Consider the following 20,898-nt stretch of genomic DNA (forward strand, 5'->3'; position numbering starts at 1 on the left):
ATCAGAAACAAAACTGATACTTGTTTTTTCTTTACCGAGGATTCCCAGCCTGACGACGGGGAATATTCATGAGCATGTGAATCCATGCCAGACCCATGCTGGAGAACAACAGTTACAGGTAAGTAACTTGTTCCTTATCCTCTTCAGATACTCTGTATAAATTAAATGTCTCAAGTATGTTACGAGGGGGAATGCTTTCCTTGTTCCTTGTCCACCATCTTTACCACTTTCGCTCTATTGGTTCTATATCTTGAACAGTTTGAGGCTTCCAGGTTCCCTTCTCCTTATGATTGTACAAGTGTACAAGTGTCCTTATTTCCTGAGGACTCCCCAGCCCCGCTGGCTTAAGTTTCTCTAACCTTTCTGGTTGTATATGTTCTACTTGCCAACATTCAATATTCTGGTTTCCAAGACTCTGCTTTCTTCCCTTCACCCTGGGCAACCTATGTACCTTCTATGCTTTCAGTTGCTCTCCAGCTGAATAGCGTCCTAGTGGGGATGCTGAGTTTGCCCTTCTCCATAGCGTTGCTGCCACATAAAGGTCAACTTCTTTTCTTCTGTCCGATTTTGCAGTCCCTGCTGTGGTCCTCGTGTTCCAGTGGAGAATTTGTTCCTCTGGTCTGTCCTGGCCTCGGTGTAATTTCCCGCGTCTCAGACCCACCACGGCTGCAGCTTGGTCACGCCACCAGACAAGACGGCACTTCCGTCTCTTACTTGCTGCATCGTCTTTCTCGGCGCTGGCCTTTTGGCGTCTCTGCCTTCTCTCCGTGCTACCGATGGCTGAGGTGTAGTCCAGATCTGCCCCTGCAGGACGTCTGTACATTAGTCTCGCTCTGCGTAGGATGATTCTTCCCCCATTCAAGGTTTTTCGTGCTTTTATTCTCGCTGCTGTACTTCAAAGGGGTTTGTTGCTTTTTGTCAGTTGCTGAGTTCAGGGGAATGCCAGTATGACCTTAAGCCAATGATATAAAATCAATGTCAGTATTTCTTGGATGCAAAACAGAAGTAACATCAGTCTCTTCTATACCCATATATGCGGACAGAGTATTCTTAATAGGGAGTTTCATGTAGGAATGGGAGTCCTTCTGCCCTAGAGGTGTGCCTCCCAGTGTGGTACTGCTTTCCCTGAACCGTAAGGATGGACTTGCTTAGCGGGCTCACCACCCTAGTCTCAAAGCACATCCCTAGCATCAAAGAGGGCGGCTCTCCTCCCCCGTGAAGAAGGGACAAATTCTCCAGAATCGTTAGTCTAATGAAGGAGTTCATGAAGGGCCTATTAAAGACATCTCCCCCGGTGCATAAAGTTGCCCCATCATGGGAGCTGAATACTGTACTAGCTAAATTGATGGCACCTCCATTTGAACCAATGCGTAAAGCTGATCTAAAATGTTTTGCGCCTTTTGGAACATTCCACCATTTTCAGTTGCCATCACCTCAACTAAGAAGGTAAGTGAGATTCAAGCACTGTCTGTACAGCAACCATACCCGACATTCCAAAAAGACAATGCGTTTCTCTGAAACCAACTGAAAGTTCATGCAAAAAGTGCCCTCTTAGCTTCAATTGAATGAACCTCTGGTACTCATAACTTTCTTTAATACTCTTTCAACACCAGAAGTAAGATCCCTGCATTCACCGGACATGAGGCGATCACTCAAGTACTACATTAATTGCACTAAATGCTTTTGCCTGTCAACCAGCTGTTCATAGCCATCAGACATGAGTGCAAAGGCCTCAAACTCTATATGGTTATCAGTCTGCATTGCCTTTTGTCATAGAAAGGGAGCTAGAATGCTTACTCGGAAGCCAAGGTTTCCCCTCTGCAAAGAGCGTATCATTGGTGGCCCTCTTGGCAGGGGTTCTGCTTTCAGACAATTGCAGAGTGGTGACCTGGATAATCCCACTTACCTTCACACGGTTTTACTGTATCGCCAGAAGGAGGGTGGAAGAGGCCCAGGTCGGACAGGTGGTTCTGCAAAGCCTGCTCTCCTGTCTCTTTTCCTCGTCCTTATCTTAACTAAATGACGTACTACTTTGTAATCTATTTAACAGCATGTGAATCTATGAAAAATCCATTGCTAAAGGAAAAAAAGTTACTTCTCTCTAACTACAGTTCTTAAGCATTGTGTCTTTCATAGATGCACATGCTACTCTCCTGCCAGCGCTGTTTGGAGCTCAATAGTGCACACTGTGAATGCATTACAAGAAACTGCTTTGTTGGTTTACTGAGGATCCTGAGCCTGACCGCACAGATTATTCAACAGTATGTGCATCTATGAAAGATAAAAATGCTAGAGAACCATAGTTGCAGGTTAGTAACTTTAGCTTACTATTCATGTGCAAAACATTTGGATGCAAAGTTCTAGGAAAACCAAAATGTTATTTCATTGTGTGCTGTACACTAAAAACTGATACTTTGAATGGCTGTGGTCTTCATTTTCTTTGTTTTACCACTGCATTGTACTGCAAGTTTTTCTACACTAGCTAATAAATTATTCTTTACTTACCAGGGCCATGGTGTACCTTCAGGAACTGGCAGCAGAGCTGACATCCTCTTGTCCACCCCCTGCACCAGTCAGCGAGCCTGAAAAAGAGAAAGAAGAAACTGCCGAACCTGAACCTGAAAGTCCAGTCCAAAAGAAAAGAGGACGTAAGAAGAAAAGGAGTGACTGGGATGAAGACGATGTTTCGCAGGATGCAGATTTTGTGTTGTCTGATGAGTTGATAAGACGGGAGGATGATGAGGAGGTATATGAAGATGCAAATGATCCACTCCCCGAGGGGCATGACCCTGAGATGGCAAGTCTTCGGAGAAGTCTGGGACGGTCCAGCACTGGTGTAAGTTCTAAGAAATGTTATTTACCATTGATCTGTGTGTTTTGGCACAAATGTGGACAGCTCTACTACTTTCTTTGATGTGGTGTTACATATTGGATGTTACTCTGATTGTAGCACAGTTAATTGACATTTGATTCCATTCTTGGATTGAGAGACACAGCTTTGTTGCTGTGCCAAAGAAATATCTTTGCACATCTAGTGCCACATGAATTATGACTCATTTACCCCCAATCCTCAGATGCACCACACGCTTTGCTTTAAAAAGAATTATGTTTTAACATATTCAAGTTAAATCACAACTACACATAAAGCAAGGAAACAACAATTACTTAGCAAAATAATCCTTCCACTGCAATCTCTCCATATGTTATACCTTCTGCAATTTGCTTTGGGGCGACAGCTCCGAGCGTATGAGCAATGATCAAACGGCTAAGGGCCAACCTCCAGCCTTTCCTCCAGCTTCTTTGCCTTTCAGCAATGCATTGCTGTGTCCTGCTACTTGCTTGTAAGTACTAATTACGTCTTTCCTCAGTTCTGCCAAATTCTCTTTCGCTTCCCATCATCTCTTTTCCTCGAGGCCACCCCTCTTCTCGCTCACCTACTCTCTTTTCACAAAATCTCCAACCCTCACTTTCATCACACATCCTCTTCTCGCATCTACCCCCAACGCCTTGCTACTTCGCAGATTCAACATCACTATGCTTCTACATCCCACACTTTATATTGCTCTTTGGAATGCACAATCTGTCTGTAATAACATTTCTTAGACTTCCTTATTTCCCATTCTCCAGCATGGGGGTCTGGTATGGATTCACATGCTCATGAATATTCCCTGTCGTCAGGCTGGGCATCCTTGGTAAAAGAAAACATTTGAACTTCTGCTTTAAAAGTGTATTTCTCCTCTAAACCAATCACTGTCCTCTGGGTCATACTGGCCCCATCCAATGACAGTCCTCTACTTAAGTTCCACCCCTGGTAGCCATCTTCAGATTTGTACCCCAATCTTCAATGTTGGGAGTCCTCTCTGACCTTTTTTTCGTAAAATGTGAACATTTTGACCGATTTTGGGATTTATCGTTTGACCAGGGGTTGATTACCGGCAGCAGGTATCCGCTGTCAGTGAAGATCAAACTACATCGAGCATCTTTCACCAGGTTAGGGCCTACTTTGCGCCTTTTCACTATAACCAAGGAGAAAAGATGCCTCTTCAAACTCTGTGCAAAATGTGAACTAAGGAATGTTTTTGTGGAGGATTGACAACACAATTGTCTTTACTGCCTGCATCCGGACCATGATGAGGGTAAGGTGGGCTCTTCCCTGCCTCCATCGACGTCTCAACCAGCCAAGCCAACACCATCAACGGCAACATCGACGATGGCTTCTGTTGCCTCCCAGTCGACAACCTCATCGACGACCACTACTTCAAAAGGAGGGCAGACCACGAAGGTGCTGCCCACAGTGACTGCTACTCCGCGAGTGTCCATACCTGCACGGCATGAGGTAACTGCCACAACTTTGGCAAAGACCACCTGGAAGGGGACATCAGCTACCTCGCACCCTCAGAAGTCTCAGGAGAGCAGAGACAGTAGGGCTCCAATGACCCCTAGGAAGGGTACAGAACAAGGAGCTCAACTGAGTGTGCCGGGGCACGTTTATACTAGCTCCGATGAGGTTATCAACCTGCCCTAGGGCTACTATTCAGACCACAAGGGGGGCCAGGGACCTTTGTTGGAAGATGGGTCGCTGCAGGGTGAACCCTATCGCCGCCTACCTCTCCAGAAGAGGCGTACCAGCCTGAAGCCTCCTCTTCTCACTCCTGCACCTCAACCCAGGGAAGTTTCATTGGACATTCTGACCACGCTGCACATGCTGGTATCAGAAATTCAGCAAAGACTTCCGCCTACACCGCGCCCTGCTCCGTCTGGAATTCCTCCAAGACCACTTTCCGGAAGTCCTTCTAGGCACAAAGACAAGCCAAAGGGCCCTGCTGGTCCAAGATGCCAACCACTACCACTGCCTCCTCCACCTCGGCATTTGACCCCAACAGGGGATCTTGCCACGCACACGGATACAGCGATGAACACTGACAAGGCTGATTACTTTGTGCCAGCGGACGGAGAGCCAGCAGGTGCGGAGGAACCACACAGGGCCTCTCCTCTCTGGATTAGGTTGGCTCCTTCCATTCAGTGATATCCAGGGCTTCGAAACATTTTCAACTGGTTCCTGAGGAGACCAAAAAGGAAGGGATCCTTTTTTATCAACGTCACAAGTCCAAGCGGAGGACCAGCGTGTTCTGTTCCTTTGTTGGACGATATCTAGGATGAATGCAAGCACTGTTGAAGAATCAGAACACCGCCACCCCAAGCATAAAAGGCTCAAGAAGAAAGAGTCCCCGACTAGGCCCCCAGGTGCCTGAGTTCCCAGCCTTCACCTGACTGGTTTGAGCCACGACCAGGAAATGGTCTGCGAATCCTTTGTCCTCGTCCATGGTACCCCCGGACCAGGAGGGGAAGAAACTAGACGCAGTGGGGTAGAGGATTATCTCTAATGCTGCCAGCACCATTAAGGCCGCTAATGCACTGGCCATTTTGTCATGCAACAACCGGGAGCTCTACTATAAGCTGGGCCCTATTCTTGACTTCTACCTGATGACAAATAGGCAGAAGCTTGTACCTCAAAGGGAAAACCTGGTAGGTCCACCAAGGGTTACACCACCCCTTATCGGTAGCCTTCCCGCTCCACAACGCAGGATGTGTACAGAGGCCCTCGAAGGCATACGGCAGTGGAGTACAGAGCTGGCGCTGCCCGCCGGGCAGAGCCCCGGCACCTAAGTAGACCGGAACCGGCCATGGACTCAGGCCCCCACTTGTGAACCCCGTTGGGAGGCTGGCTGGAGAGGCTCGTCAGCGCGTGGAAGTCCATCACCATGCTCTTCGACAGAGGCACACCTTGGGAGTTCCAACGCAGGTGTCCTCGTATTCACCCTGTAGCTTGACAAGAACAGCACATGGAGGCCCAGGTCTCCAGTGCAGGAGGCCCAGGTTATGTTAAAAAAGGGGGCGATTAAACCCCTTCCCCTGCACCTCTGGGGTGTAGTTCAGATACTTTATGGTCATAAAGAAGATAGGAGGGTGGAGGGCGATCCTGGACCAGCAACGTCTCAAGAACCTGAAGTCCCAGAAGTTCAGGATGGTCATGTTGCAGCACGTGCTCGGCCAACTGGAGGAAGGCAATTTCCTGGCGTCTCTGGACCTGGAGGCTACCTACTTCCACTTCCCCATCCATCAGAAGCACTGCAAGTTCCTGCGGTTCGTGGTCCAGGGTCGGTGCTATCAGTTCAAGGCATTTCTCTTAGGCCTGAAACCAGCTTGAGGGTCTTCACAAAGTGTTTAGCTCTAGTGGGGGCACATCTGCGTCTCAAGGGCATCCACCTCTACCTTTACCTGGACGATTGGCTAGTTCGATCCTGCTCCCATGCTCTGGCAAGCCAGCACACGGCAAGGACCGTGCGTCTGCTGACGGATCTGGGATTCTTCATAAATTATCCAAAGTCCTGCTTGGAGCCATCGCAGAACGCTCTGTTTCTGCTGGCACGACTCAAGGCAGTGGCTTGCCTAGTGGCACCCTCAGAACAGAAGGCAGTAGCCATCTGAGGGAAGGTGCGCCGCCTGTCGTCAGCGCGGTTGGCTACTCTGTGAGCTGTCAAGTCGCTGTTGGGCATGTCATCCTACATCAACCTCCTCCTCCTTTGCAGACTACGCATGAGTTTCTGAATGCTAGCTGGCTGCAAGTCTCTGGATGCTGGACGGAAAAACCCTCTCAAGGAGGAGTTCCAATGAGCAATACAGTGGTGGGGCATGCGCTCTCATCTCAAGCAAGGGGCCCCATTTCAAGTCCCTCCTTACTAGGAGACCGTCACCACGGATGCTTCTCTGGAAGGTTTGGGAGCTCATATCGGACAGTTGCACGCGAGAGGTCTCTGGCTGCCAGATGAAAATACCCTTCACATCAATTTCCTGGAGCTTTGGGCCGTCTTCTGGGCCCTCAAGTCTTTCCTGCTGTTGATGGGGGGGCAAGGTGGTGAGGATCTTCATGGACAACGCCACCACCATGTTCTACATCCGGAAGCACGGCGGGACGTGCTCTCTGGCTCCAAGGAAGCCCAGGATCTGTGGCACTGAGCCATTCGTCAAGACGTGTTTATCGGCCCCTTTCACCTGGCCGGCACAAAGAAAGCCATTGCAGACTCGCTTAGCAGGGAGCTACATTCCTACGACGAGTGGGAGATATCTCCAGGACCACATGGATCTTCTATTCCGTGAATGGGGTCAACCCCAGATCGACCTTTTCACGACGGCAACGAATTCCAAGTGTCAGAAGTTCACCAGCAGGTTCCCACAGCCGAGGAGCATGGGGGATGCATTCTTGTTCCCGTGGGAGGGAACTCTTCCTATACGCTTTTCCTCCGTTCCCACTCCTGCTACGAGTGATCAACACACTCCCTGTGCCTGCAGGATGATATTCGTTGCTCCGGCATGGCCGTGACAAATCTGGTATCCAGACCTGCTACGTCTGGCAGTTCCGTCCATCAAGCTGCCACTATTCCCGGACCTTCTGTCCAGAGAGGGAGGAGCGATTCTGTACCACGACCCAATGTTGCTGAACCTCGGGGCCTGGCTCCTGCAGCCCTAGAGTTTGGATGTTATTCTTTACCTGCAGAGTGTAAGGACATCTGGCCAAGTCCAGGGCCTCTTCAACGTTGGTGTGCTAAGGCCATAAGTGGAAGCGTTTCTCTGTGTGGTGCCGTGCTCAGAAGATTACCCCTCTGCGTGTTACGGCCCCTCCGCTCTTGCCATACCTGCTTTCCTTGGCCAAGGCTGGAATGGCTCATGCCTATATCAAGATGCACCTGGCCGCCATATCCCTTTACACCATGGCGCTGGGTAGGCCTTCTCTGTGGTCGCACAGACTCGTCAAGGAGTTCCTCAAAGGATTCTTCAGGACTTTTCCACCGGTGAAGGCTCCTGCTCCGACTTGGGAGCTCAATGTGGTTTTGACTAAGCTCATGGGGGCTTCTTTTGAGCCGATGAATCCGGCCCAACTCAAGCTTCTATCGAGGAAGACTGCTTTCCTTGTGGCGATCACCTTTGCCAGGCGGGTTGGGGAGGTCCACGCTCTGTCCCGCAAGCAGCTGTACTTATCCTTCCACGCTTCAAAGGTGGTACTGCGTACACACTCTACCTTTTATGCCGAGGTGGTGTCAGAGTTCCACCTCATTGAGCCTTTGGTATTGCCCGTCTTCTTCTGGAATGCATCATCGCCAGCGGAGAGGGCCTTGCATTCGCTGGACGTTGCTCATGCCCTGAAGTTTAACGTGGCATGCACCAAGAACTTTCTGAAGACTTCTCAGCTGTTTGTCAATTTTGGACCTGTGAATCACGGAAAGGCCTTGTCAAAGGCTTCCATCTCCAGATGGCTCTCTGACTGCATCATGCACTGTCATCGACAGGCTGGCAGGCTGCTGTCGTGCTGGCCGAAAGCCTGCTCTGTCAAAGCCATAGCAGCAACAACAGTGTTTCTCTGTGATGTGCCTCTGCTCGACATCTGCAGGGCTGCTACGTGGAGGTCTACACACACCTTCATGAGGTTCTGCTGCGTCGACTGGGATTGCAAGGAGGAGTCCTGAGTTGGCCAAGCAGTGCTACGCAACCTGTTCAATTTGAGGGCAGTCTCTTCCAAGGGTAAGTGTTTATTGCTTCTGTTGAGCCTTGCCACCTCCCGTGGTTGTGTATATGTACTGCTGTGTAATCGTTATTCAGGAGCATGTGAATCCATGCCAGACCCCATGCTTGGGAAGGCTTAAGTTACTTACCTGCAACTATTGTTCTCCAGCATGTGTCTGGCATGGATTCACATGCAAACCCTCCCTCCTTCCCCTCTGTGGCTCTTCTTGGTTCATACGGCCGCTTTACGTGGTTGCCAAATCTGAAGATGTCCACCAGGGGTGGAGCTTAGGGAGAGGATGGTCATTGGATGGGGGCAGTATGACCCAGAGGACAGTGATTGGTTTAGAGGAGAAATACAGTTTCAAATCTAAAGTGAAACTGTTTTTTCTTTTACTGAGCATTCCCAGCCTGACGACTGTTAATATTCATGAGCATGCAAATCTGTGCCAGACCCATGCTGTAAAAGAATAGTTACAGGTAAGTAACTTAAACCCTCTCCCTTACATTACCTTCATTACCCTTACAGAAAACAGAATTTGTCCCTCAGACTCTGCAACCCTTGCTCCTCTTCACGATCCTGCCTACACCTCCTGCCACTCTCCCTGCCCAACTGGTAGGGTTGGTGGTGTAGGACCTTTTGTATCTTCCACACTTTCTATGTCTCCTACTCCCCATATCTGTCGCTAGTTCTGCCTCTTTTGAATACTCAATCTCCACAATCATTGCTCCCTATTGCATACATATTATCTCTCCATCGGCCACCCGGTCCCGCTGGTCAATTAATTGACCATCTCCAACGAATTGACTCTTCCTCCCCATCATCACTTTATTGTCACTGGTGACTTTAACTTCCCTTCTCTCCCCACTCCTCTATTCACTGACTTTAGCTCTCTGCTCCCTAACCACTCACTCTCTTATGTCCACTCCTGGTCCACCCATTGTAGCGATAAATCCCTTGCACTTATTCTCATCTCCTCTCAACACTCTGCTTCCAATATCTCCACTGCTCTCTCTGCCTATGATCATGCCTTTGTCCTTGCATTAATCTCCACTTCTACTTCCACTCCATTCGCACCATCTACCACTTCCACTACAAAGCGCAGGTTTCTCTCCTCCAAATTCCCAAATTCCCTAACTTCATCTCTGATCTACACCACCCTCTCTCCTCCAATGCAAAATTCACTGTTCCATCCACTGATAGTCTGACTTTAATGCTGCTCTTAACGCTCCCTTCTCCTCTCTCTTCTCTCTTACTAGATTTACTCCTAAACTTTCCCCTCACTGCCTTGGATTACACCTACCATCCGCACCCTGAAAACACCAATGAGGAAAGTCCTTCACGCTTGGTGAAGAACTAGACGCTCCAACTCTACCAGACTGCTCTTAAAAACAACTCCTCTGTTCTCGACTTCTTTCTCTTTTAGTCGTAAACCTCTCATTCGAAGGGATTGTGTCCTCCAACGTATTCCTTATCTTTGATAGATCATCTCCCAGCTTGCTGGCCTCGGAATTATTTTTTCAGTAGAGGGCGCTGCGCGTCGACGTCCCTCGAGTGGATGTCCCTCGACAGCCTCGTATCGGCGCCAACATCATCACGCGTATAAATAGACTCGCGCAGCATCCGTTGCTCAGTTCTGTTTTTCCGTGCTTCGTGGGGCCTCGGAATATCGTTGCTCAGTTCTTCAGTCAAGATATACTTCATTATTCCTCGTGAATACCGACTCGTACTCGATGGCTTCCTCACCCGAACCGACGACTCCACGGTCCGACTTCAAAAAATGTCGAGACTGTGGAAAGAAAATGTCGTTGACGAATCTTCACAGGATCTGTTTGTGGTGCCTGGGAATCGAGCACCATTGTTCGGAGTGCGAGGACTGCATGTCCATGACGGCGAAAGCCTTGAAGGAGAGTAAGGGGAAGCTCGAGAGAGGTAAGGCAGTTTAAACTTCTTCAAAAGTTTCCTCGGCAGAGTCGAGACATTCGTCTCCTCGCCATCACAAAAGACATTCTCGTTCTAGGTCTCGAAGGAGTTCCCATCACTCTTCGAGATCTAAGCATTCAAAAAAGAGACGTCGAAGATCCCCTTCCTCGTCTTCTTCCGTTTCCCCAGAAAGGGTCTCCTGCCCCACAAAACATAGCTCTCAGGCTGAGTGGGAGGAATTCAGGATAAAGATGCTGAGCGTCTTCGAGAAAGCAGCCTCGATCCCCTCGAAGACTGCTGAGGGTGATACCCTGGGTGAAAGACCTGAAAAATCAAAACGTCGCGAGTCGCAGCACCCGGCGAAAGAAGCCACTCGAGAGCGTCATGAACCCTTGAGTAAAGGCAAAGTTGCGTCTTCGACGCATAGATCGGCGTCTTCAACGCCGTTATCGAAGGGTTCTTCGACGCACAGTCGAGTTGACGCTGTCTTCGACGCCGAGAAAGGACAAACCCATGGCCACCTCACAGCCAGTGACCATACCCAGAGCCTCGATCACGGGAATGTCGACCACCTCGAGTAGAATTCCGATACTCTCGAGTTCATCGAGGTCTCTACCACCTTTCTCAACGCCTTTTTCGATGGCTTCGAAGCCTTTAACGTCCGCGTCGACGTTTTCTCAGCCAATCATGACGAATTTGGCCCCTTCTGCTCTGGAAATGGGATTTATACCATTTTCAAGACCTGATCACTCCAGGGTCTTATCATCTATTTATGAAGAAGGGGAGTATTCGGATCAGCCTTTTGAGTTGCAGGGATCTGCAACTCCTGTACCAGAGGAATTTACCTCTGAGGAAGGTAGGTTGAAAGACCTCCAAGAATCCTTACAGGAAGCAAGTGGGTTGGACACTTCCCCCGAAGTGGAATTTGCCAGACCAGACCCAGGGGAACATGCTGAAACCCCTTATAGAACCTTAATGGCAAGGATAATGGAGTTTATGGGGTGGTCCACACCCTCACCTGCTTTTCAACAAGACGACCTCACAGACATCTTGGTCAAAGGTCCACAGGAGGATCCTGTGGTGCCATTTCATGCGGCATTACAAAGGAGAATATTGGCAAACTGGGAAACACTTGAGGTAATCCCGGCGGTGAACACAAAATTATCAGCTAAATATAGGGTGTCTTCTGCTGACCCAGAATATTTATCCAAACACCCAACTCCGGAGAGTCTGGTTGTTCAGGCAGCAAATCGGCTTACCCTACTGTTCCACAGGACAGGGATGATAAGAGATATGACTCTATGGGCAAAAAAGTATTTTCTGCATGTAGCATGGCGTTGAAATCCATCAATGCTACTTGTACGCTCGCAAGGTTCAGCCACACACTTTGGGAGTGTGCTTCATCAGCGGGTGACTGCCTCGTGGAGGGAGAAGAAAGGGAAGCAATCCTAAACATCATCAATGGTGAAGACGCTATGTGCGAATCCCTTCAAACTGGCATAGATTCTGCTGACAGCATCAGCAGGGCCATGGCGGCAAGTACAACAACCCAGAGATTTGCTTGGTTGCGAAAGTCTGATTTTGCTCCAGATGTGCAAAGCAGACTTTTGAATATACCCTTTGACGGCTCTTCTTTGTTTGGTAAGAAGGCGGATGACAGTTTAGAAAAACTACAAACATCAAAGGCAGCAGCAAAATCCCTGGGAGCTGCAATCCGTCAGACACCATATTGCACCTCAGGAACCTCTTGGAGAGGTAAGTCCTTTCGCTTCTATTCCGCATTCGGAAGAGGCAGAGGACAGCCGGTTCAAAGGGGTCAGAAAAAATTCACCCGAAGTGGAGGGGGTAAAAATACAAAAGCCGCAGCAGCAGAAGGTGCCTCTTTACCCTCGGCAGCTGCATCAGTGGCCTCCAAACCGCTCTGAGGACTCTCCTCACAAGACACCAGTAGGGGGCAGGTTAACTCAACATCTGACGGAATGGCAGGCTATTACGTCAGATGCTTGGGCATTGGAGACAGTTGCCCAAGGTTACTGCCTGCCTTTTCTACGCATCCCTCAGTCATCCACCAGGGAACAGCTCTCTGAAAGTTCCAGATCTGCTCCTCTTGCAGGAAATTGTAGACCTGCTAGAGAAAGGTGCCATAGAACCGTAGAACCGGTACCTGTAGCGGAGAGGAATAGGTACCCACCCCCCCCTCATACCGAAGAAAGACGGAGGACTGACACCTATCTTGGACTTTAACAAGTTCCTCAGGAAGGACAAGTTCAAGATGGTAACTCTCTCTCAGATCCTTCAGGCCCTCCAGCTCCCGGACTGGCTGGTATCTCTGGACCTCCAGGATGCTTATTTCCATGTGCCAATCCATCTCAAACACAGGAAATACCTGAGGTTCGCAATTGGCGGCTCTCATTATCAATTTCGAGTTCTGCCATTTGGGCTGACCTCCGCCCCGAGGGTCTTCACCAAGCTAATGTTGGTAGTGGCTGGAAGTCTAAGATGGGAAGGGATTCACATTTACCCCTACCTGGACGATAGGCTGATCAGAGCTGTATCTCCGGAACAAGCTCAGAATCAGCTAGACTATGTCTGCCACTTCCTTCACAAACTGGGCTTCTCCCTCAATTTGAAGAAGCCACAGATGATACCCTCACAGAGATTCCAGTTCATTGGAGCGGTCCTGGACACTTCCCTGGAAAAAGCCTCGCCACCAGAGGTGAGGGCTCAAGATATTCTGCAGATGGTCACCAAGTTTCAAAATGCCCAACGTTTCCCAGCCTTCGACTTTTTGAGGTTGCTAGGCCTCATGCCATCCTGCATCTTTGTGCCAGAGGCTCGTCTGAGAATGAGATCTCTTCAGTGGGCACTGAGAACTCAGTGGTCGCAATTCTCAGGGAAAATGACAGACCTCCTTCAGATTCCGGACAAGGTGGCTCGAGACCTTCAGTGGTGGGCCTGCCAGAAAAACATCTTAAAGGGAGAACTGCTCTGGCAACCATGGCCGGAGATAACAGTAGTCACAGATGCCTCACTCACGGGGTGGGGAGCCCATACCAACGACTTGACCATCAGCAGTCGTTGGTCTCCATCGGAGTCCAGACTACATATCAACCTGTTAGAGCTGATAGCAATCAGACTAGCGTTGAAAGCTTTTCTGCCATCTGTACAGGGGAAAAATGTCCTGATAATGACGGACAACTCAGTGGCCATGCACTACCGCAACAAAAGAGGAGGCGTAGGATCACTGCCACTGTGCAGAGAGGCAATGCAGCTCTGGTTTTGGACAATTCATGAAGGAATCTCTCCATCGGCAGTTCACCTAGCCGGAGAGAAGAACTTGACGGCGGACGCTCTGAGCAGGCAGGGCACAGTCTCCCACGAGTGGGAACTAGCTCAGGAAGTCCTTCAGGAGATCTTCGCCCTTTGGGGAACCCCTCAAGTGGATCTGTTCGCCACCAGTACCAACAGGTAGTGCGATCTGTTTTGTTCAAGGGAATTTCCCCCGAGAGGAGCTCTGTGGGACGCGTTCGTAGTGGACGTAGTGGACTGGGAGTTTCCACTCCTGTAGGCGTTTCCACCAGTCCCTGTCATTCCTCAAATGATCAGGAGGTTGAGAAGATTCCGGAGGACCATGATCCTAATTGCCTCAGACTGGGCCAGGAGAACGTGGTACCCAGACCTTCTGGACATGTCCATCTGCCCTCCAATTCGTCTTCCACTCAAGGAGAATCTTCTCTCAGAGAAGGGAGGTCAGGTTCTCCATCCAGACATCGGAACCCTCAACCTTCACGCCTGGCTTCTGAAAGGTTGAGATACAAGGATTGGGACCTCCCTGATGACGTCATGGAGGTGTTACTTTCGGCCAGAAGGCCAGCAACAAAGTCTTTATACCACTGCCGTTGGAACAAATTTTGCAGCTGGTGTAGAGAAGAGAATATCAACCCTTTTTCATGTGGTACACCAACTGTGTCATCCTTTCTACTCTACTTGGCAAATTCAGGCCTTCAAGTTGGCACTATCTAGGGCTATCGCGCAGCGCTATCGATCTTCAAGCACACTGCAGAGGAGCCATTGTATTTCAAATTAACCTTAGTAATACAATTTCTAAAGGGATTAACTAATGTCTACCCTCCAAGACTGTTCCAGGTTCCTTTATGGGACTTAAATTTAGTCTTAAATTTCCTGATGGGTACTCCTTTCGAACCACTCCACTCTTGTTCGCTAAGATTTCTCACCTTTAAAAATGTCTTATTAGTGGCTTTAACATCTGCTAGAAGGGTGAGCGAATTACAAGCTCTGTCTTGTAAACCCGCTCATACAATTTTTCATAAAGACAAAGTTGTCCTACAGGTGAAGCCTAATTTCCTCCCAAAGGTGGTTTCTGAATTCCACATCACTCAGAAAATTACCTTACCTTCATTCTATCCGCCTCCCCATCCGGGGAAAGAGGAAGAAAGGCTACATAGGCTGGACCCAAGGCGGGCTTTAAGCTTTTACATCAGCAGACTTGCTAGGATTAGGCATGCAGACCAACTGTTCGTAGGTTACTCGGGACACAAATTGGGACTATCGATAACAAAACAAACTATTTCCAGATGGATTATTTTGGCCATTCTGGAATGTTACAAACTAGCAGGGAAAGAGCCTCCTCAAAATCTTAGGGCTCATTCAACCAGGGCTATCGCAGCCTCCTCGGCCCTCCAAAGAGGGGTTCCGGTTCGAGACATATGTGGGACTGCCACGTGGTCGTCCGCACATACCTTCACAAGATTTTACAACCTGGATTCTTCCCCTAGCCAAGAGACTAGGTTTGGCAAAGCAGTATTACATTCTGTTCATTCCTAAAAGGAAACATGGAGTTTTACTCCCACCTCCAATTACACACCACTGCTATGGGAGTCTATCAAAGATGAGGAATACGTCGGAGGACACAATCCCTTCGAAGAACAAGTTACTTCTTACCTGGTAACGTTCTTTCGATGGGATGTTCCTCCGACGTATTCCTTATCGCCCCTCCCATCCATCCCCGCAGTAATACTTCCCTTGTTCTTGCAGGTTACGCTCCTTCAAGGTCAATAACCAATACATATAAAACAACTGTTAACGTCAAAACGGAACTGAGCAACGGACGTTGCGCGAGTCTATTTAGAAGCGTGATGACGTCCGCGCCGATACGGAGGCTGTCGAGGGACATCGGCTCGAGGGACGTCGACGTACAGCGCCCTCTACTGAAAAAAAAATTACAAGGCCAGCAAGCTGGGAGATGATCTATCTATCAAAGATAAGGAATACGTCCGAGGAACATCCCATCGAAAGAACGTTACCAGGTAAGAAGTAACTTGTTTATCTAGGTGCCTCTAAAAAATCTCAACTAAATTCTCCTCATAAACCCTCCTCCATCTCCCCTGCTCTTTCTGCAAATGATCTAACTCTCTAATATGCTCCAGACATTTACAACATTCAAAATACCCTCACAAATTACCTTTTACTTTTTTCCCACCACCTCGCCTGCGACAATGTCTTCTTTTGTCCCCACTAACCCTGAATAGATTCTTGATAATCTCCCCAGGGCGAAACCTTCATGTGTCCCCATCACCCTCTATACCCACACATAGTGAAACTCAAACCTCCCCGTATTGCTCCATATCTTACTTTCCTCTTCAACTCCTCTCTTGACAGTGCCAGTTTTCCATCATCCTACAAGTTGGCTACTGTCATTCCTACCCTTAAGAAACCTGGCCTAGATCTTATCTGTCCTGCAAACGTTCACCCTGGCAGTCTTCTACCTCCCTATTCCAGAATCCTAGAGTATTCAGTTTTCGACTGACTCGCTGAGTGCCTGGGCGCACAGAACCTCTGGGATCCTCTTCAATCTGGCTTTCTACCTCTGCACTCTGACGAGTCAGATCGCCTCACTGTCTGCAAGTACATCTCCTCTGCTTGTCAACTGTTCATCCATTCTTATTCTTCTCAAACCCCGCCGCCTTTGATACCTTCAAACATTCTGACCTTCTCTCAACACCATCTGTCCTAGGCATCAGGGACAAGGCGTTGCTTGGTTTGCTTCATCTCATCCCCAGACACTTCCAGGTCTCCTAGAACAGCCTTACACCCCCACTCCACCTCCCTTACTGTTGGTGTTCCCCCAAGGATCAGTCCAATGTCCGCTTTTCTTCACTCTCTATACCTCTTGGTTTTAGCCCAGTTCACTCCCTACTCTCTCCCCACGATCATTTTCGGCTCAACTCTTTTTCACCTCTCGTGCCCCTTGCGCTCCCTCTCATTACCGCTCTCTTCCTCTCCTCGCTCCCTTACTCTTTAATGCTCTTCCTCTCTACATTACTCCCACGCTATTCAAGAAGCCTCAGTGCTACCTTAACCTCTGTCCCTCTAAGAGACTTAGGCGCTTTATATTACTAATGAGAGTAGCACAACTTCCCACCGTGGCGGGCATCGTCAGCAAGACTCCTAAGGAAGACCAGTTTTGTGGACGTTGTAATAATCATGAAATGCCAGAGTCTGCCAAACATCTCCTGACCCAATGCGCCATAATGTCCAAAAAGTATGAGCGCTATATTGGCACTTATGTTCACAATCTGGAAAAAATTGGGGAGATGTCCTTCTGGCTCCGCTGTATTAACAGTACGAGTATCCGACTGCTTACTGCACTCTAACGTCTGGCTGAAGATTGAAACCATACTGGGTATTTCAATATAAGGAACTGGACATCTTGATTGAAAGCCAGCCTCTAGCGTAGCACTATTGAGTGCATACTGGGGAATAAGTGCCACCAGGCTGAGAAGTTAGGGGATGAACTCTATATTACTAATGGGACCTAGTTCTTTTCCCTCTTTCTGTAACGCAGAACCACATTACTTGTCTCCCATACAGCCCTTAACATTGATGTATTTAAGAAATGTTGAAGCTTTTATAAGGACACTTCCAATGTAAAGTTGATCGCTGTGTAAGAAAGAAATAGAGCGATTTGTGAATTAATTATTATAATATTTTATAATGTATATTCCGATATGATTTGTGATTGGAAATACTTGTTTTTATTTCATGTTTCTCATAGATCCGTAAGAAAAAAACGTATTTTGTATATTTCATATTTGGATTTTATGTAATTATGTGTAAAGTTTAATGTTTAAACTAAATCACATTAAACCTTAAATGTAATCGGCACGCCTCTGAAAGCCAGATTAGCCAGCCTAGCAAGGTCATCCATGACCGATACCAAAACAGACTCAGTGCCTCGCCCAGGCCTGAAGCCTGACTGGAATGGGTTAAAAAAAAAAGAAAGTTTCCCAAAAACAAACTGAGCATAGGTGCAAATATGGATTCAATGAGCTTTATAAAATAGGAAAGCAAAGAGATGGGTCGATAGCTAAGTGGGAGTAAGGGATCGAGTGAGTCCTTTTTCAGGCGAGGGATCACCAAAGCGTGCTTAAGAAGTAGGAATGGAACTAGAAAGCAAAGATTAACAGCTGATGCAACAAAGGCTGCAATATGAGGTATACAGGGTTCGAAATTCAGGGGAGCTGAGAGCTATTTAGCTCCTGCTTCTAGCATACTAAGAGCCTTGTTAGCTTGAAACTAACAGCTACCAGGAGCTACTTTTGGCTCCTAGGGCCAACTGGTGTGTTAGTGAGAATTCTAAGAAATGTGCTAATTCCTCTCTACCTTAGAGACCCCAGGCACCTTTGCTGGATTTTGAGGCCTTTCATTTTTTACCTGCAGAGAATGAGGCCATTTTCCCACTCTCTAATGTATTTTGTCTATGATTTGAACACTGTCATTCTTTTGGTTGTAGAGTCTGACAAACTCCATAGGCATCATATTTTACATTGTACCCCACAGCACCTTCATTGCAGTGGCACAGGGAAGTCTTTCATATTTGCCAAAGGTTTAAATACCTTTCTTTTGGATGACTACTGTTTCCAAGAGCAGTAAAGTGAAATTGACTTTACTTGCATTTGAAACTTCCTAGACCCAGCACACACTATCTTACAATAGGGTGTTGGAGGGGTTACTTAGTATCCCCTTTGTCTAGTTTCTCATGTAACATTTTTATGTTACCCTTTCCTCGATGAATGGCTGGTGGCAGTTGTTTACTTTTAACTTCCATGGTGTGCTTTTACCACGGGCTGCGTTCTCAGCTGTAGTAAAGCACCCAAGGTTGCCATTTTTGTCAAAATGGCCCCGGTCTTCTTGTTTCGCCATTTCTTTGTGGAAACGTCCTTCTTGAGCATTTACTCTGCGTGCCAAACCAGGTTTGGTCCCTTTGTTCATTTTGTCTTTGGCAGGATTCACGACTGAAGCTCGCCTCTGGCTCCAGTATGTCTGGCAGGTGCAGGAAGTGAGGTATGTGCCCGAAACTCCCTCTGCTTAATCCCCTTTGTTACAGGAAGGCACCCAAAGGTGATTGGCTGGCTGGCTGTCCGACAAGGACAGCCACCCTGCTGCTTCACTGGCAGCTACGCTGGAATGAATGGGAGAAACCTGCATAAAAGGCAAGGCTTTTTGGCAGAGTCGACCACTAGACGAAGGAATCCGAAGAAGAACTTGGAAGAAACGCCCGCTGCAACTCCTGGACATTTGGTTTGCCCGGTGAAGCCCTGCTGCTGTGCTGAAGCTCCGAATTCACCTCGACTAGAGAAGCCCTGCAAGGACGACTTCTCCCCTTCAGTTGGTGGGACCAATCTGCTCCAAAGTGAACACGTCTGGACATCCTCTCACAGCTGGATGTACTTCCTTGCTGCTGCAGGAACCGAAGTGCCAGGGAGAGGAACACTAGATTAGGAGTGCATCACTTTTAAGTTGCACCCGAGCTGCTGGAAGATCCTACAGACTCCTAGTAAGCAGGACTAACCAAGCCTGAGCCACCTCAACAGAGTGCTGGACCCCAGATGCGAGGAAAGTTCGAAGTGGTATCCGATAGTCTGCGGTGGTGAAATTTGCTGAGACGCGATGAGCTGAAACCGCGAAGTGCACTGAATAGAAGTTTGTCCGTTTCTGTCGCTGACCGTCCCGTTGTGTTGCAGGAGTCCCCAGAAGTCCTCCCTCTTGTCCCCACGGCTGAGGCACAGGAACAACAGGATCTCCAGACCCACACAGGAACAGAAGCCAGCTGGAACAATTTCTTCTAACCAAAGGTACTTTACAGTCTAAGGGAACTTACCTCTTGTGTATCCTTACTTCATCTCGTTGAGTGTTGTCTTGGTTGCTTCTGTAGAGTTACTAACAGCTTCTTTATCTCACAAGCCTAATCCGCTTGTGGCCCTACATTGATTCTTCTTTTACTACAAAGACTTCTAAAAACATTGCAAGACTTTTACCTACCTGCAAGAAGTGCTTCAGCTCACCTAGACTTTTGCCCAATTGACTTTGGCCTAGTCTGGCTCCCTGAATGACTCTTCTCTCCTCTGATTGTGTGTTTTGCCTTATTATTTTCATTTTTTTTTTAACTTACTTTGCATTGGGGGGTTTAAAAGTACTTACCTGCTTCATAATATTTGTGTGATCTCTTTTTTTATTCTACTAACCCTTTTCTTTGACACTCATCTCAGTATTGCTCTAAATGTCTTACTGATAGAAGTGTTTGTGTGCCATCCCAAATGGGTATTTTCTGATTTAGAGAGACTAAGAGTATGTATTTTGGAGTGTATTTGTGTGTTACTATTATATTGCCCCTTCTGAAGAAGGCTTATTCAAACTGACTGTTAAATAAATTGATAATTGTTTAATCAAGAAACCTTGTGTGCAAGAGTTTATTTGAGCACTTGTCACTGGGAATTTCGGTGTAACTCCCCTACTGCTCACATTGACCCCTCTTGAGATGAGCCTGGCTGCGCAATCGCGCTACCAACCTGCGTAGTGCGGACTTGTACCAAAGGTTGGTTTCCTATTGCCAGGAGGTCAAGGCTGTTGTAGTGCAACCAAAGAGTACTGCTCCAAATCTTGCCTAACAGGGTGCCTTGCAAATATATAAATGTGACATTAACTTTGAGTATTTGAGAATTCATTTAAACGCAATGGTTCATACAAAATGGGAGGAAATGTTAAAGGAGCATCTCTGGTAGCTCCTGCCTACAGAGTGATGCCGACACCCAGGAGCTGGTTTTAGTTCCTGCTCATCAAATCTCAATTTCGAACCCTGGATGTAACTTGTTTCACAACTGGAAGAGGAATAGGGTCCAAAGGAGAAGATGACTTAAGCTTCAAAGTGGCTTTGATAATATCGTCAGAGCTCGCCAAAGAAAAAGCAGACCATGATGAGTGATTGGTACAAACTGCTTTTTGAGCAGGACTGTTCATATGCAAACTGGGGGTGATACACAACAGAGGGCTGCTTTCTGGGCAGTGATGTAAATATAGTTTGATTAATAAGATTTATTTCATCAACAAAAAAGGTT

The 20,898-nt window shown here is 47.9% G+C and overlaps 1 protein-coding gene across 3 annotated transcripts in view; it reads left to right on the forward strand.

The window, feature by feature from the left end:
• Positions 1-20,898, forward strand: part of GTF3C2 (general transcription factor IIIC subunit 2) — a 1,345,710-nt gene that overhangs the window by 171,768 nt on the left and 1,153,044 nt on the right. For all 3 annotated transcript variants that reach the window (XM_069605483.1, XM_069605484.1, XM_069605482.1), the window contains one exon: positions 2,509-2,836. In XM_069605483.1, the coding sequence (XP_069461584.1) occupies positions 2,509-2,836 (328 nt within the window). The remainder of the gene's footprint in view (positions 1-2,508; positions 2,837-20,898) is intronic.

This window comes from Ambystoma mexicanum, chromosome 4p (assembly GCF_040938575.1).
Source record: "Ambystoma mexicanum isolate Mex_15411 chromosome 4p, UKY_AmexF1_1, whole genome shotgun sequence".
NCBI classification, from domain to species: domain Eukaryota; kingdom Metazoa; phylum Chordata; class Amphibia; order Caudata; family Ambystomatidae; genus Ambystoma; species Ambystoma mexicanum.